This window comes from Choloepus didactylus, chromosome 14 (assembly GCF_015220235.1).
Source record: "Choloepus didactylus isolate mChoDid1 chromosome 14, mChoDid1.pri, whole genome shotgun sequence".
Taxonomy (NCBI): Eukaryota; Metazoa; Chordata; class Mammalia; order Pilosa; family Megalonychidae; genus Choloepus; species Choloepus didactylus.
In genome coordinates this window covers 10,975,270-10,991,375 of record NC_051320.1, presented here as the reverse complement: position 1 = coordinate 10,991,375, position 16,106 = coordinate 10,975,270, and the positions used below count along the sequence as shown (strand labels likewise).

Below are 16,106 nucleotides of genomic sequence, written 5' to 3'. Positions count from 1 at the left end.
GCCAGTTTGAATGTATTATGTCCCCTAAACACCATTATCTTTGATGTAATCCTGGGTGGACAGACCTATCAGTGTTGATTAGATTGTAATTCTTTGAGTGTTTCCATGGAGATGTGCCCCACCCAACTGTGGGTGATGACTCTGGTTGGATAATTTCCATGGAGGTGTTGGCCTGCCCATTGGGTGGCTCTGCATTAAATTACTGGAGCACTATATAAGATCAGACAGAAGGAGCAAGCTGCTACAGCCAAGAGGGACACTTTGAAGAATGCACAGGAGCTGAGAGAGGAGCTGCAGATGAGAGACATTTTAAAGATGGCCATCGGAAGCAGACTCTTGCTCCAGAGAAGCTGAGGGAGGACAAATACCCCAAGTGCAACTAAGAGTGACATTTTTGAGGAACTGCAGTCTAGAGAGGAACATCCTGGGAGAAAGCCATTTTGAACCCAGAACTTTGGAGCAGACACCAGCCACGTGCCTTCCCAGCTAACAGAGGTTTTCCAGACACCACTGGCCATCATCCAGTGAAGGTACCCAATTGCTGATGTGTTACCTTGGACACTTTATGGCCTTAAGACTGTAACTGTGTAACTAAATTAACCCCCTTTTATAAAAGCCAATCCATCTCAGATGTTTTGCATCCTGGCAGCATTAGCAAACTAGAACAGGCTCCAGCCTGTCTCTCTGGGGAACACAATTCACCCCATAGCAGTGTCCTCCACAGAACCTAAATCAGAGCCTGGCATACAGGAATTGCTTAGAAAACACTCGTTGTAAGTGTCATACACTGGTGCCATCCAGGGGCACCATTTCCCCAGCACACACCCGAAGCCCCCAGCCTTACCATGAGCAGCTGCAGCAGCAGCACCAGCAGAAGCAGCAAGCATTGGACCCCCGGCCGCCCACTGTGTGCTGGCCTGGGGAGGCGCCCGGGATCTCCTGGGCCGCAGACATCTGCCGTTTCCGCATCTCCATCCGTTCTGATCCCATGCACTGGAGCAATGGATGTAAAAAAGGGGATGGGGTCAGAGTTGTCATGACACTGATGACACGAGCCCGGGGATTTGGTGGTTTGGATCATTGGGGAGATGTCATACTGACTAATTCCAGGTCAATTCTGCTACTTCTGGTAAAAAAGGATCCTTTGAGTCCTAGAATCCAATAATTTATCACACATTTATTTAATGTCTAGCATCTACAAAACATTGTGGTAAATTCCAAGAATGAAAAGACAAATGAGAATACAGATGTTCACAGCAGCATTCTTCTCTGTGGCCAAAAGGTGGAAACTGCCTGAGATGAATGCACAGATGATGAAATGTGATATATCCACACAAAAGGATAATATTCAAAGGAATGACATTCTGGTACAGGCCACGACATGGATGAACTTTGAAAAGATAATGCCAAATGAGATAAGCCGGGCACAAAAGGACAAATATTGTATGATCTCTCTCAGATGAAATATCTAGAATAAGCAAATTCATAGACAGAGTATAGATTAGTGGGTACCAGGGGCTGGGGACAGAGAAGAGAATGGGGCATGATTGCTCAATGGGTGCAGAGATTCTGTTTGGGGTGATGGAAAAGTTTTGATAACACGTGGTGGTGACGATAGTGCAACATTGTGAACGTAATTAATGTCACTGAATTGTACACATGAAAGTGGTTAAATGGGAAATTTTGTGTTGTATATGATACCTCAATAAAAATAAAATATAATTTTAAAAAAGGGCAAATGAGAAGGTCCCTGCTCTTTCAGAGCTCACATTTTGGTGAAGGAGACAGACAAGGAAACGTGTAAATTTAAGATGTCGCAGTAAGTGCCACAACTGGAGCCCTTCCCACTACTGGAGTTCCCTCTGGAACCAACCACGTGGGAGCAAGGATAGGTGACAGCTAAATTATGGCCACCCCCGAGGGCAGCATGTGGATGTGGGAGGACGTCTGAAGAGGCAGGAGGAGCACGGCCTGGAGGATCAGGGAGGCGGCCGAACGCTGAGGCCCAACTAGACTCAAAGCTTTAGTAGATGCGGAATCTGGAAGAAGTTTCCCAGCTCAGGCTCAGTGGCCCGATGTGACGCACGGACAACACAGCCTGGTACCGAGTGACGGCTCGATTCTTCCCTGGGAGAGAGGCAGGTGCATGAACTGAGGGCAGCCCAGCCCCAGCCTGCCATCTGCAGGGAAGGCCACCCTTGGCCATCACCAGAGGAGACCACACCTTCAGGAGCAAACGGGTCATGTCCCCTCAACCCCTTCCCTGTTTTTTGAGGACTGCAAGAATGGGTGAAGGAGAGAATCATAAACGCAAGGTAAAACACCAGAAACAGATGAGCTCGTTTTGACTTCGGATGCTGTCATTGAACTATTGATGGAGTAAAATGAAAGACACTTTAAACAAAGATGACTGTGAGTACGATTGAAAGAGGAAGGTTAGGGGTATGTAGGACACCAGAAGGAAAGACAGAAGTTATAGACTGGGACAGTATAACTTAGTGAAACCTAGAGTGGTTAATGATTGTGATTACATGTACAAATACAAGAATGTTTTTACATGAAGGAGAACAAATGAATGTCAGCTTTGCAAGGTATTAAAAACGGGGGGTACTGGGGAAAAATACCGTCAATGCAAACTAGAGTCTATAGTTAACAGTAACATTGTAATACGCTTCCATTAATTGTAACGAAGGCAATATACCAAAGCTAAATATCTAAAAGAGGGGGATATAAAGGAGAGGTTTGGGATTCTTAATGTTGGTGGTGTTGTCTGACCTTTTTATTGTATTTTATTTTAATTTTGTTTTCTCTTTTGTTGCTTTTTAGTTGTCATTTTTTTTCTTTCTTCTTCTTTTTTCTTTTCTCACCCCTTCCTTTTTCTTTGTGGAAGACATGGAAATGTCCTCATGTAGATAGTGGTGGTGAATGCATAACTAGAATTAAAGCAATTCAGACTAAAGAGTAAAAGGACGATATGGATGGTGTTTTAAAACTTCAACTTCTGTATGAGACAAAAGAAAGAGATGTTTATTACGTGCAAAATCTATATTTTTTTGTAGCACGCTATATAATTTAACTTGTATGGTCAGTTTATTCAAACAACATAATTACATGGAATCTTGAATAGGGAGTGAAATCCGGTTGGTTTTATAAGTTAGTGTGAAGCCCCGATACATCCCAGAGTAATCTGGGCAGAGAATAAAAATGTATTTGCTAAGCCCCTTGAGGAATTGGGAGAAAATGTGTAAATACTATATTTCCCCACCTGAGGAATTAATAATATTCTCACAGGCACTGGGGTCTATCAATTTAGAAGGCCGAGCCCTGGATCTTTGGACTTGCCCTTATGAAGTTTCTTACTTCAAAGGAGAAGCTAAGCCTACTTGTAATTATTCCTAACAGTCACCCCCAGAGAACCTCTTTTGTTGTTCAAATGTGGCCTCTCTCTAAGCCAACTCTGCAGGTAAACTCACTGCCCTCCCCCCTACATGGGACATGACTCCCAGGGGTGTAAATTTCCCTGGCAATGTGGGATTGAGAAAGCTTTCTTGGACCAAAAAGGGGAAGAGAAATGAAACAAAATAAAGTTCCAGTGGCTGAGAGATCTCAAATGGAGTCGAGAGGTCACTCTGGAGGGCATTCTCATGTGCTATATAGATATCCCTTTTTAGGTTTTAGTAATTGGAATAGCTAGAAGGAAATACCTGAAACTGTCTAATTGCAACCCAGTAGCCTTGATTCTTGAAAACGGTTGCATAACTATGTAGCTTACACAGTGTGACCGTGTGATTGTGAAAACCTCGTGGCTCACACTCCTTTTATCCAGTGTATGGACAGATGAGTAGAAAAATGGGGACAAAAATTAAATGAATAATAGGGAGGGATGGGGGCGATGGAATGTTTTGGGTGTTATTTTTTTACTTGAACTTTTATTCTCATTCTTTTTTTGTGTGTGATAATGAAAATGTTCAAAAATTGATTGTGGCGATGAATACACAACCAAAAAATGGTACTGTGAACAACTGACTGTACACTGTGGATGACTGCATGGTATGTGAATATATCTCAATAAAATTAATTATAAAAAAAATGAAAGACACTTTAAAGAACCTTAAATAGCACTTGGGAATTATGATTATCTTTCCTCCCCCCAGTCTTACTTCATTGGTCAGGAACTTCAGAAACATTGCAAAGGATCCAGACTATTAGGCACCTCTGTCTTCTTTAGGACTTTACTGAGAAGATTCAGGATGCTTTGCCCTTAAGTATGATGTTTTGGAGTTTTTTTTTGGGGGGGGAGGCAGGGACGGATAACATTATAAAGTTAAGGAAGTTCTACTATTTACGTAGTATAAAATAAGCTTTGCTAGCCTATCCTATTTGTTCATTTTTTTTATGCACCAATTTCTTTGTAAATACATGGAAGAATATTAATGGTCCAGTAAGCAAAATCTTAAGCGAACATGCTAAGGTTGCTGTGCTGGTTTGGAATATATTATGTCCCCCAAAGTGCCATGTTCTTCAATGCAATCTTGTGGGGGCAGAAGTATTAGTATTGATTAGGTTAGAACCTTTGGATTAGGTTGTTTCCATGGAGATGTGACCCACCCAACTGTGGGTAATACCTCTGATTAGATTATTTCCATGGAGGTGTGGCCCCACCCATTCAGCGTGGGTCTTGATTAGTTTACCAGAGCTCAGACAGAAGGAGCTCCGTTCTGCTGCAGCTTACTGAGACATTTTGAAGATGGCTGTTCAAAGCTGACACTGACATTTTGGAGAATGCCATTTTGAAACACAACCTGGGAGCAAGCAGACACCAGCCACGTGCCTTCCCAGCTAACAGAGGTTTTCCAGATGCCATTGGTCTTCCTTCAGTGAAGGTATATACTTGTGTTGATGCCTTAATTTGGACATTTTCATGGCCCTCAGACTGCGAATTTGTAACCAAATAAACCCCCTTTATACAAGCCAATCCATTTCTGGTGTTTTGCCTAACAGCAGCATTAGTAAAGCAGAACAGTTGCACAGGACTAAATCCAATCTCCGAAATCAAAAGACAAGGGGGAGATAAGGCTTAACATGCACAGAGTTTCTGTTGGGGGTGATGGGAAAGCTTTGGCAATGCATGGTGATGATGGTAGCCCAGCGTTATGAATGTAATTAACACCACTGAAATATATATTTGAATGGGTTAAAAGGGAAATTTGGAATTGTATGTATGTTCCTAGAATAAACATTTTTTAAAATAATCCAACTCAAAGAGTGAACCAACCCTAAGGTGAACCATGGACTTTAGTTAATAGTACAGTTATAAAAATGTTCTTTCAACAATTGTAACAAATGTACCACACCAATACAAGACGTTAATAATAGCGTGGAATATAGGGACTCTGTATTTTTATGCATGATTGTTCTGTAAATCTACAATGGCAAATTCTATCAGTCTGTCCTTATGCATTCTTTATACAGCTTTATTGAGGTATAACTGGTGTATAAGAAACTGCATGTGTTTAATGGGTACAATTTGATAAGTCTTGACATGCATACACTTGTGAACCCACCACCATCAAAGGAGTAAACACATCTATCACCCCTTAAAGTTTCCTTGTGCCTTTGGTAATGTCCCTCCTCCCTGCCCCAGGCAATCACTGATTGGCTTCCCATCGGTATATATTAATGTGCAGGTTCTAGAATTTTATATAAATGGAATCATACAACAAGTACTCTTTTTTTGCCTGGCTTCTTTCCTTCAGCATAATTATTTTGAGACTATTGCTTGCATCAATAGTTCATTTCTTTTTATTGTTGAATAGACTTCCCTTGTATGATACCCCATTATTTGCTCATCCATTCACCTGTCCATGGATGTATTCCTTTTTGACGGATGCTGAAAAGCTTAAATATTTAAGACACTGTCAGATGAAATGAGAGGCACGAGTTGCGTGAGACATTATTCAATTCACGTACTGTGGACAGATGTAACCCATTTCCAGTTTTCTGCTTCCATATCGACCAATGCTTGATTACATTCATTTAGTACTTCTATCAGATGAGTCATGTGTTATTTCTCTAATTGATAATTCCTCATTTCTTTTTTTCATGGTTCTCTGTCTCAATTGATCCTTGTTGGGTTTTACCTTTTTCTCATAGTCTATTTTTCTTTGGTAGTATTAGTATTTCTTAAATGGTTTCTCAGAATTCTTACACATGGTTTAATAATTTTTACCTCAAATCATTTGTAGTTTGAATAAATAAGAAAATGTACAGAAACACAGGCTATTTCTAGAAAACTTTTCCTAAATACCTATCACCTCTCAGTTCCCAAATCTCTAACTTAATAGGTATGCTTTCACTCCATTACTAGATTCTAGAGTGTTGATGGGCAGGACTGGTTGTTTGTCTGTCTGTCTGTTTCTCCATCTCATCTATCTATCTTCATAAGGGGATTATTTTTTTTTCCCATGATTTGGTAGAATTTGCCCTGCTGCTGTGTGGAGAAACAGCAAGGCCAAGAGTCAGCTAAAAGTTTACTAAAACATGGATACTGAAAAGTAGGCAAAATGTTGATCATTGTTAAGTTCCATGATTAACACATGGGTGTTTGTTATATTATTCTCTCTACATTTACGAATGTTTGAAGATTTCTTAAGTTTTTTAAATGCTGAATTTTCTCAGATTTTTAAAAATCTATTAACATGATCGTATGAATTTTCTCCTTTAAAGAGGTAATGAAAGTGAATTGCATTAATGAATTTCTTAATGTTGAACCACCATTACCTTACATTAAGGTGAACTCTTTGGGGAACTAATATATGATTATTCTCTTATACTCCTGACTTTGATTTGGTAATATGCTATCAGGAGTTTTCATTTATCATCTATCTATCATCTATCTATCTATCTATCTATCTATCTATCTATCGATCATCTATCTAACCTATCATCTATTTTTCTGTATCTCTATCAATCATCTATCTCTATGTATTTATCAATCATCTTTCTCTCTTCATAAGAGAACTGCTTTTTCTTCATTATTTGGGTAGATTTTACCCATAAAATTACTGGACCCTTTTAGGAGTGACTGCTTATTGACCATATTTTCAATTTCTTCTTTGATTTCTGATCTTTTCATAGTTTCTTCTTCTTTTTGAGTCAATATAGTATTTGCCATTTCCTGAAAAAGAAACATCCACGTCATCTAGTTTTCAAATTATTGAAACTTATTATTAACCATCTCATAATTGGCAGAGTGAGATGCTTTAAATTACTCCATGCTTATTTAAAAGACAAATATGTAGCTGCATATGGGAGCATTGCATATTTAATGTCACAAGCATTCTGTAGAGAGTAAATCTTTTTTTCAGTAATGCCTAATTTAATATGAAGTCTAATAACATATAATAAATGAATGTTAGTGGCTGCCTATTTAGGAGATTGAAAAAAATATGCCACTGGTGTATATGTCGATGCAACCAGTCTTTTTAGACAATGAAATGTGATCTGCTTAACCAAACCAGCTCCATACACCTGTCCTTTGCCTTCACTCCATCTGTGGGAGAACTTGGCACACATTTCACTTCCATTTGCTCTTTCCAAACACCGCAGAAGCAGTGCTTCTTTGACGCGCAGTTCTTTTCCTTTCTGGGGGGAGTGTGTGCACATTAGGGTGTCTGGCAGAGCCTGCTGGGCAGCGTTTCCTTATCGCTTGTGATGACTGAGCAGGCCATACAACATAGTCCTCCAGGAACCAGCTGCCTGCACTTGAGGATCCCGAGGCTCAGGAGGTAGAGGATGTGAAGTCAATGTAAGCAATCTCAGATGCTTTATTCTATAATTCATGGAGGTTCAAAAGCAGCCTGAGGCAATGGGAAAAATACAGGTTGGCAGCTTATTAAATATTTCAGATCTTAAGCAAGAGCTAATCCTACTGAGACATAGCTTTTCCAAATTCCTAGGAACCTGACATCTATCAGGGCTTGTTTACAAAGCTCAAATGAAAGCAAGGAAAACTCTTCATCTTGACCACCATCTTTTAGTAAGTTGGAGTCAAAAATACTGATGTTAGGAAAATTTTTGACCTAAGTGAAATTAGCTCAGAAAGGTTATTTTCCTATTTTCTGGTAAATGAACTTAAACTCAGGGTTGGAGTCTACCAATAGCTGTCTATTTTCATTATTGTTTCCAAATTCTGGAAATAGCCATGATTCTCAGAATTACACATTGGGAATATGAAGAAACAGCAAGTAATATGTGAGAAAAAAAATCTCTCATATCTTGAGGCCCAAGACCTGAGTTCTGGCTCCACAAGGGAAAAGAATCATAGATGAGATCCCAATGAAGGAGCACTCAAGACCCTAAAATGACAAATTCACAGCCCTCCTCAGCGACCCTCACAAACCTGAGCCTACCATCAGGGCAACTTTAGGACCTGAAGAAGTTAGGCTAGAACACAACGAAGTTTGAGAGGACCAAGTCCCCTGGTGGAGACCCAAATCCATTTATAGAACCTCTGACCTGCTTTTGTTTTAACAAACCTTGGCTCTTGAAGTGCTTTCCCTTTGTACAGTACTGCTAGGTAGAGGACAGCTGCTTCTGGATGGGGGGAGGGGGGCTCAGTGAATTGGCTCCTTGCCAGAGCAAAGTGGTTCTCCCAGTGCTACCTCGGTTATCTGCTTTTGACACTGTTGGGATTGAATCATGCCCCCCCACAAAAGGCAGGTTCAAGCCCTAATCCTTGATCCTCTGGGTGTGAATCCACTTGTAAATGGGACCTTGAAGATAATATTAATTAAGGTGAGGCCCAAACTGAATGAGGGTCGGCCTTAATCTAATATGGTTGGAGTTCTTATAAGCAAAGGAAATTGGAAATGGAAAAGAAGGGCACAGAGAGAAGCTGGAAGTCAGCAGGAAACTGAAAGAGAAAGGAGAAGATGTAGCCATGTAACAGGAAAGCCAAGGAACCCAAGGATTGCCGGCCAGACAGAACACTGCTGACCTGGGAGAAAGCAAGCCTCCCAGCTTCCAAAACCATGAGACAGTAAATTCCCATTGTTTAAGCCAATCTACTGTGTGGTATTTTGTCATAGCAGCCTGGAAACTGAGACAGATGCTAACTTTAAACATCTTAAGAAGTTTTAACTTCTTTACTATGTAAACACAAAAGAATTTATTTTAAAAAAACAGGTTTAGGAATAAAAACAAAATGTAAAATGCAAAAGAAAACACACACACAACACACACATACAAAATAGAACTCTCCCAGAAAACTATAAACAGAAGGGACAGAAGAGTACTTTTGCTGAACCTCAATCAAGCAGAAGTACTATCATTAAATATACTTACTGAAATGGATGAACTCAACCCAGGGGGCTTATAGGCTTAAACCTAACAGCCAATAGCAAAACACAGGCTGCTGAATTGAACCGTGGGTGGTTGAAGGTGTGCGTTCCACTTGAAGTACTGAACATTTGACAGTTGCACCCGATCTGAAAATGCCAACTCTTTAGACAGCAAAGGGTTAGGCCAACCACATCAAGAACCAAAAAAAATACTTGAGATTCGTAGTTGTGTCTCTGTAATATTTGATAAATCACATGACAAAAACCTGACTATATAAAACTATTGATCTAACTACTTATTTGTAGCTCTTAAAGTAGTCCAGCCCTTTCATAAAAATCTCTTTGTACTCTTTAAACCAGCCTTGCAAATCTGTCCAGAAAACAACCAGCTCCCATCTCATCCTTTCTTCCCCATTCTTCAAGATGGGATGAAGGAACTCCACATTCCTTACTGGATTCCTGGCTTAAATTTTAATCTAAGACTAGGAAAGAAGCTACTTGTCAGGCTGCTTTAAACATTTTGGCATAGTCAGCCTAAAATTTTCTACCTAGCAAAACTAGCACGAGAGACAGAGAGCCAGGTGAGAGAAAGAGAAAGTGTTATTTTCAGAAATATGAAATTTAAGAGAGCTTGTCACTCATATACCCTTCCAAAGGAAACTATTAGATAATGTATTTCAGAAAGGAAATGAACTCTAAGTGGAGGTGTGGGACATAAGAAACAACAGTAAGTATCGTATTTGATAAAATATGTCACTAAACTTAAGTACTGACCACAAAGATTGGTCTTGTGTATTTGCTTGAATGTAGAAATCTTTTGAAGGTGCTTTGAAAAGTCAGGTGAATGTCATGAGCCATGAAGGAGAGAGCGTTACTATAACAGGATATTAAATGTGATGTTTTCTGTCATCTCAGGTTTTCAAAGTCTCCAAAGTCTCTAAAAGGCCAATGGGTGACACATGCCCACACATTCTGAAGAGGATTTCTAGACACATCTACATAAAACTTACTAGGAGGATTAATGTAAGCCACACACCTCTAATATTGAGAATATTTTAGAGAAAAACTTCCACTGAAGGAAGTTTGTAGAAGTAGAGAGCACAGTGGCATTTTCCCTTCCTGCTCCCAAGCCAAATGATGGGGGTAGCAGGAGAACCACTCAGAGATATTTGGGGAACCTTGCCAGGAGACAAGACTGCCATTGTAGTCTCTGGCTGGAAATTTTCTGAGTCTTAGAAACTCAGGTGCCACCTCCATGTTGCCCTCCCCACCCCCACCCCCCCCAGAGGGCAAGTGTTTGGTAGAACCTGGCAGGGCCTCGGGGTTATAGAGATCCATGCTTCACTCTCGTCTAGAAAAGACCGAATGCTAGGGGTTAGTTGGATTCAGTCAGTTCTAGGAGAAAGGGAAGGAGTTAAGGTGCATTCCCATCCTTTAGCAAGGTGTGGATGGGTGAGTATTTCTCTGAGCCAAGGGCATGACACAGAAGGTAGCCAAGTTGAATCTTCTTGGAAGGATCCCACCCAAGATGGCTGCCTACTGGGACCAGAGGACCCCAAGGGGGCAGGAACTCAGGGGGAGTTGTAAAAAGTTCAGTCAGAAAGGGGAGAAACCTCTATGCAGGAGGGGGTTGTGACAGAATTGTAAGCACCAACTCTGCTCTTAACCTTTCTGGAACCAAGACAGCACAGGAACTAAAGGAGAGAAATTGAGGAAGAAAGAGAAAAGATTATATCTTTCTCTGTCTTCTCCATGGCTGGTCAGATAACTCTCTGGAGAGGCCAGAGCTGAGCAAGGAGGAAACTGGGTTGGGTGAGTCTGAAGTAGTGATTTAGATGGGACTAAACTTTTTAATGAGTTCTGATCTAAAATGAGACTGTCGTAATATTGATATTGAACTGAAAAGCTATGGGTTGTGCCCAAGACAGAGTCAAGGGGAGAGGAAGGTGGTGGTCATGGTGGGAGAATAAAGTCACTACTTGTCGACACTCAACTGAGTCTGGCTTGTTTAATTAGAGAAGACTATAAAGAAATTTTTGATACCCAGCATGCATTAATGAACCAGAGGCACAGTCAGCATATGTCTGGGGGCATGGACAAATAAGGGCTGAGATCCAAAACAGGAGGAAGGAATTTTAGTGGAGAAAGAAGAACAAAATAGTTGAATCTGAGTAAGTGGGTCTAAAGTGCCAATGTGAAGAACATAAAATTGGGTTGATATCAAAGAACTAAGAAGGGAGATAGTAGAAACCAAGAAGTCATGGGGCCAAAGGTTGGTTAGCGAAGAAAATAGCCTTTGTTGGAAACCAGAAGAATGGCCTCAATTTCTATGTAAGAATGAACCACAATGTTTAATGAGGAATGAAGGGCTTCCTAGAGGTGATTTTGATGTTTCTACCCAGAACTATCATTGGCATCAGCCTCAGGATGATCAAGCACTTCATCTGGATCTGAGCTGACCAAGCAACATAATAATTTATTAATGATATTATTTTAAAGTTCATTTTAAAAGGATGAAAGTAATCCATGCACACGGGAAGCAAAACCATATGACACTAAAGAATTCCCATTAAACTTTTCCTAGAAGAAACCATCATCTTCTGGTTTTGTACATCCTTCCAGGTATCTATACACACATACACCTTTTTAAGAACTTGGGAGCACACTATACAGCTGTTTGGTGCTTCTATTTTTTCACGTGACAAGGTGTCTTGAAATTCTTTTCTGCATTAGCACATGCAGATCTAGTTCTCACACCAGCATGAGTTAGGTTTTCTCCAAGGTATAACAGTCCCAACAGCTTTGTATCTCAGAAACAATTAAACACACAACCAAAATGCTTTTCTTTTCTAAAAGTACAACCAATATGTGGATTTGCTTATGTAGTATTTGGGCACATCAAGATCATTCATTCATTCATTCAATGAATGAGAACAGATGTAGCAAAGCGATGACCTAGAAGAATCTAAATAGGTCTTAAGTTTTCTTACTTTCTGCTGGGTAGTATCAGCCACCAACCCAAAGCTAAGCACAGCTAAGGGCCAAAACTGTGTTAGCAGAGCAGGTCCTAAGAAAGGAATGGCTGAATAAATGAACATTCAAAACAAAAAAAAAAGTGGGATGTTTTGCTTTAACATCATATCTTATTTATAAAATAATGATTATTCTGTTGCCAAAGAGTTTTTTCTAGTCCTTTTAGTGTACCACATGTAGAAAATATAGTTCCATGTCGTATCTGAAGGCTCCAATTTGATGAGCAACCTTCAAGGCAGATTAAGACAAATAGCTAATAATTTGAAGGACTTTGTTGAAAACAAGAGACTTTTATATGCATGACCTCATTTCATCCTTCCCATAACTGTGAGCTAGGCAAGCCAGAGGCCAGTTCCATTTCTTAGGTGAAGAAAACCCAGGCTTACGACAGCTTAACTCATCTCCCTGATGTCACACTATGACTTGTAACCATGTCACCCAGCACTTAATCCAACGCTTTCGTCTTTCTCTCTTGTCTATTGAACTGGCACTGTCAGAAATTCAACACCTCACTGTAAACACCTGTATTTTGAAATACATTAATATGATATATTTCCAATTATGATGGTCACCTTTACTTTAGCATGAGTGAATCTATTTACTTTTTTGTTAGGCCACGGGAGTTAAGTGATTTGACCCCAGTCACACAGCTTATGGGGAACCAGATGGCCACAAACCAAACTCCTAACCTAAGACACCCTATTGTTATTCTTTCCAATGCATCAGGCTGTCTCCCAGGAGCCTCCACATATTTTTATAAACATTAACATGCACTCCCATCTTAAGACATTCCAATCCATTTCTGACATCTCCTTTGGCCTCAAAGCAGAAGTCATTTGCAAATGAAATCAACAGATACAGGACCTCATCAAAGGCAGGGCATTAACTTATACCTTGGCTTGAAAATACAGAAACTAATTTTAAACAAAAAGGAATCCCTAGGAATACACCTGGTGAACATTCAGCTATGTTTCTATCCAGAACACAGAGATGTATTAGTAGCTACAGGTTCCCTACTTGTAAGCTAAAGCAAGCTCTCAATAAACATTTGCTACATTATTCCTATGTCCACATGTAGGGCTTTGAGTTCTGTGGTTTGTATTGTTATTTATGAATGGGATCTTCATTCACTTTAGAAGATTCCTACTTTCTTTTTTTGGCCTTCCTTGCCCAGTTTGAGCCTTCTTGCTCTGCTTTCAGTTTGAACTGATCTAGAAAGATCTCCACCCGTTTCAACGCGCAGAACATTGGACTTGTCAATTCTTCAGGCAAAACCATGTAATCATCTGGACCTAAAGCCTTTTGTGGGGATAAATCTTTCAATGATTTTTCAATTTCTTCTATATATTTTATGTCCAATTCAGGTTTTGCTGCTTCCTTATACTCAATATTTTAAATTTTTTATTTTCTCAGAGAAGTTGTACCTACATTTTTCAAATATAGTGGTGTAATTTTTACATAGTATTTGCTTTTGATTTTAAAAATTTCCTGTTTGTAGATATGTACCATAATTTATTTTTGATGATTTAGGGATTCCTGTCCTCTCATCTTAGTCAGATTTGCCAAAACTTAGTCTGTAGTTAAGTTTTCCAAAGAACTGCTTTAGATTTAATGGATCAATTTTGTTGTTTTGTTCACTATAAATTTCATTAATTTCTGTTTTCATCTCCATTCAGTCTTTATCTACTCTATTTGAAACTACTTTGTCTTTTTTCTTAGTCTCTTGTGCTAGGTTCTTGTTCATTTATTTTCAGCATCACTGTTTTCTAGTAAATGCACTTAGGGCTATACATTTCTATCCAATTACTGCTTTAATCTAATCCTATGAGTTGATATGCTGCAATATCATTGTTATTCATTTCCAAAAAGCTCTAATTTCAGTTCAGATTTATTTTTTATCCAAGGCTTTTAGAATTTGATTTTAAATTTCTCAACTCCTGTCATTAGTTTATAATTTTTAATATTTTATATAATTTTATAGTTTATAATTTTTTACACTCTAGAAAATGTGGGTTGTATGATTTTAACATTTTTAACATATTGAGATTTTCTTTGTAGCCTTATCCTGTTTTTTTTTTTTTAAATTACCTATAGTTATCTATAGTTTTCTTATTTCCAGAATATCCTGTGTGGTAGATTGAATGATGTGCCCCGATTTGGACAAATTCTTAATCTTAATCCACATTCCTGTGAGTGTGAACCCATTGTAAACAGGACCTCCTGAAGGCGTTATCTTTAGTTAAGGGGTGGCCCAACCAAATGAAGTGGGTCTGAACCCGTACTACTGCAGGGTTTATAAAGAGCAGAATCCAGAAGACAGAAGTGAGGGACGGCCCCCGGGAGGAACAAGAAGCCGGACATCAGCAGAAACTGGAAGAGCAGACTCAAGGAGAGAGAGAGGGAGGGCACCACGTGATGCAGAGACGCAAGCCAAGGAACCCCGGGAACTGCGGCGAGGCAGCCCCAGAACGCCACAGACATTGGGAGAAAGCATGGCCTCTCTGATGCCTCCATCTGGGATTTCCAGCATCTGAAGCCTTGAGCCAATGATTGCCTGTAGTAAAGCAAACCCAGCTTGCAGAATTTGTGAGAGCAGCTCTGACACACTAAGGCATCAAATAAATGAAATTATGTACTGTATGTAGTCCTTTGAGTCTGGCTTTCACTTAGCATAATGCTTTTGACATTCATCCATGTTACTGCATATATCAGTAGTTTCTTTTTTTTTTTTTAATTTCCAAGTAGTACTCAATTGTATGAATATACCACAGTTTGTTTATCGGAGCATCTGTTGGACATTTGGGTTATTTTTGGTTTTGGGTGATTATGAGAAAAGCTGCTTAAACATTTGTGAAGAGGTTTGTGGGTGCCCATGTATTTTCATTTCTCCTGGGTAAATACTCAGAAGTGGGACCACTGGTCTTATAGTAAGTATATGGTTAGCTTTAAAAGAAAACTGCCAAAACGTCTTCCAAAGTGGCCATGTTTTTTGCATTCCCACCAGCAATTAATAAACGTTCGACAGCCTCAGCAGCACTTGATGTTATCAGGTTTTTTTTGTTTGAGGCCTGTGCTGGTTTGAAACTGTTACATATCCCAGGAAAGGCCATGTTCTTTTTTTTTTTTTAATTCAGTTTTATTGAGATATATTCGCATACCATACAATCATCCATGGTGTACAATCAACTGTTCACAGTACCATCCTAGAGTTGTGCATTCATCACCCCAATCCATTCCAGAACATTCCCTTACACCAGAAAGAATCAGAATAAGAATAAAAAATAAAAATAAAAAAGAACACCCAAATCATCCCCCCATCCCACCCTATTTTTCATTTAGTTTTTGTCCCCATTTATCTACTCATCCATCCATACACTAGATAAAGGGAGTGTGATCCACAGGGTTTTCACAATCACACTGTCACCCCTTGTAATCTACATTGTTATATAACTGTCTTCAAGAGACAAGGCTACTGGGTTGGAGTTTGGTAGTTTCAGGTATTTACTTCTAGCTATTCCAATGCATTAAATCCTAAAAAGTGTTATCTATATAGGGCATAAGAATGTCCACCAGAGTGACCTCTCAACTCCATTTGAAATCTCTCAGCCACTGAAGCTTTATTTCGTTTCATTTTGCATCCCCCTTCTGGTCATGAAGATGTTCTCAATCCCATGATGCTGGGACCAGATTCATCCCTGGGAGTCATATCCTGCGTTGCCAGAGAGATTCACA

General features: G+C 39.6%; 1 protein-coding gene across 4 annotated transcripts in view; it reads right to left on the bottom strand.

The window, feature by feature from the left end:
* RGS20 (regulator of G protein signaling 20) overlaps window positions 1-16,106 on the bottom strand; it is a 76,306-nt gene that overhangs the window by 21,188 nt on the left and 39,012 nt on the right. For all 4 annotated transcript variants that reach the window (XM_037802903.1, XM_037802901.1, XM_037802902.1 and 1 more), the window contains exon 2: window positions 845-993. In XM_037802903.1, coding sequence (XP_037658831.1) covers window positions 845-990 — 146 coding nt within the window. In that variant the 5' untranslated portion in view covers window positions 991-993. The remainder of the gene's footprint in view (window positions 1-844; window positions 994-16,106) is intronic.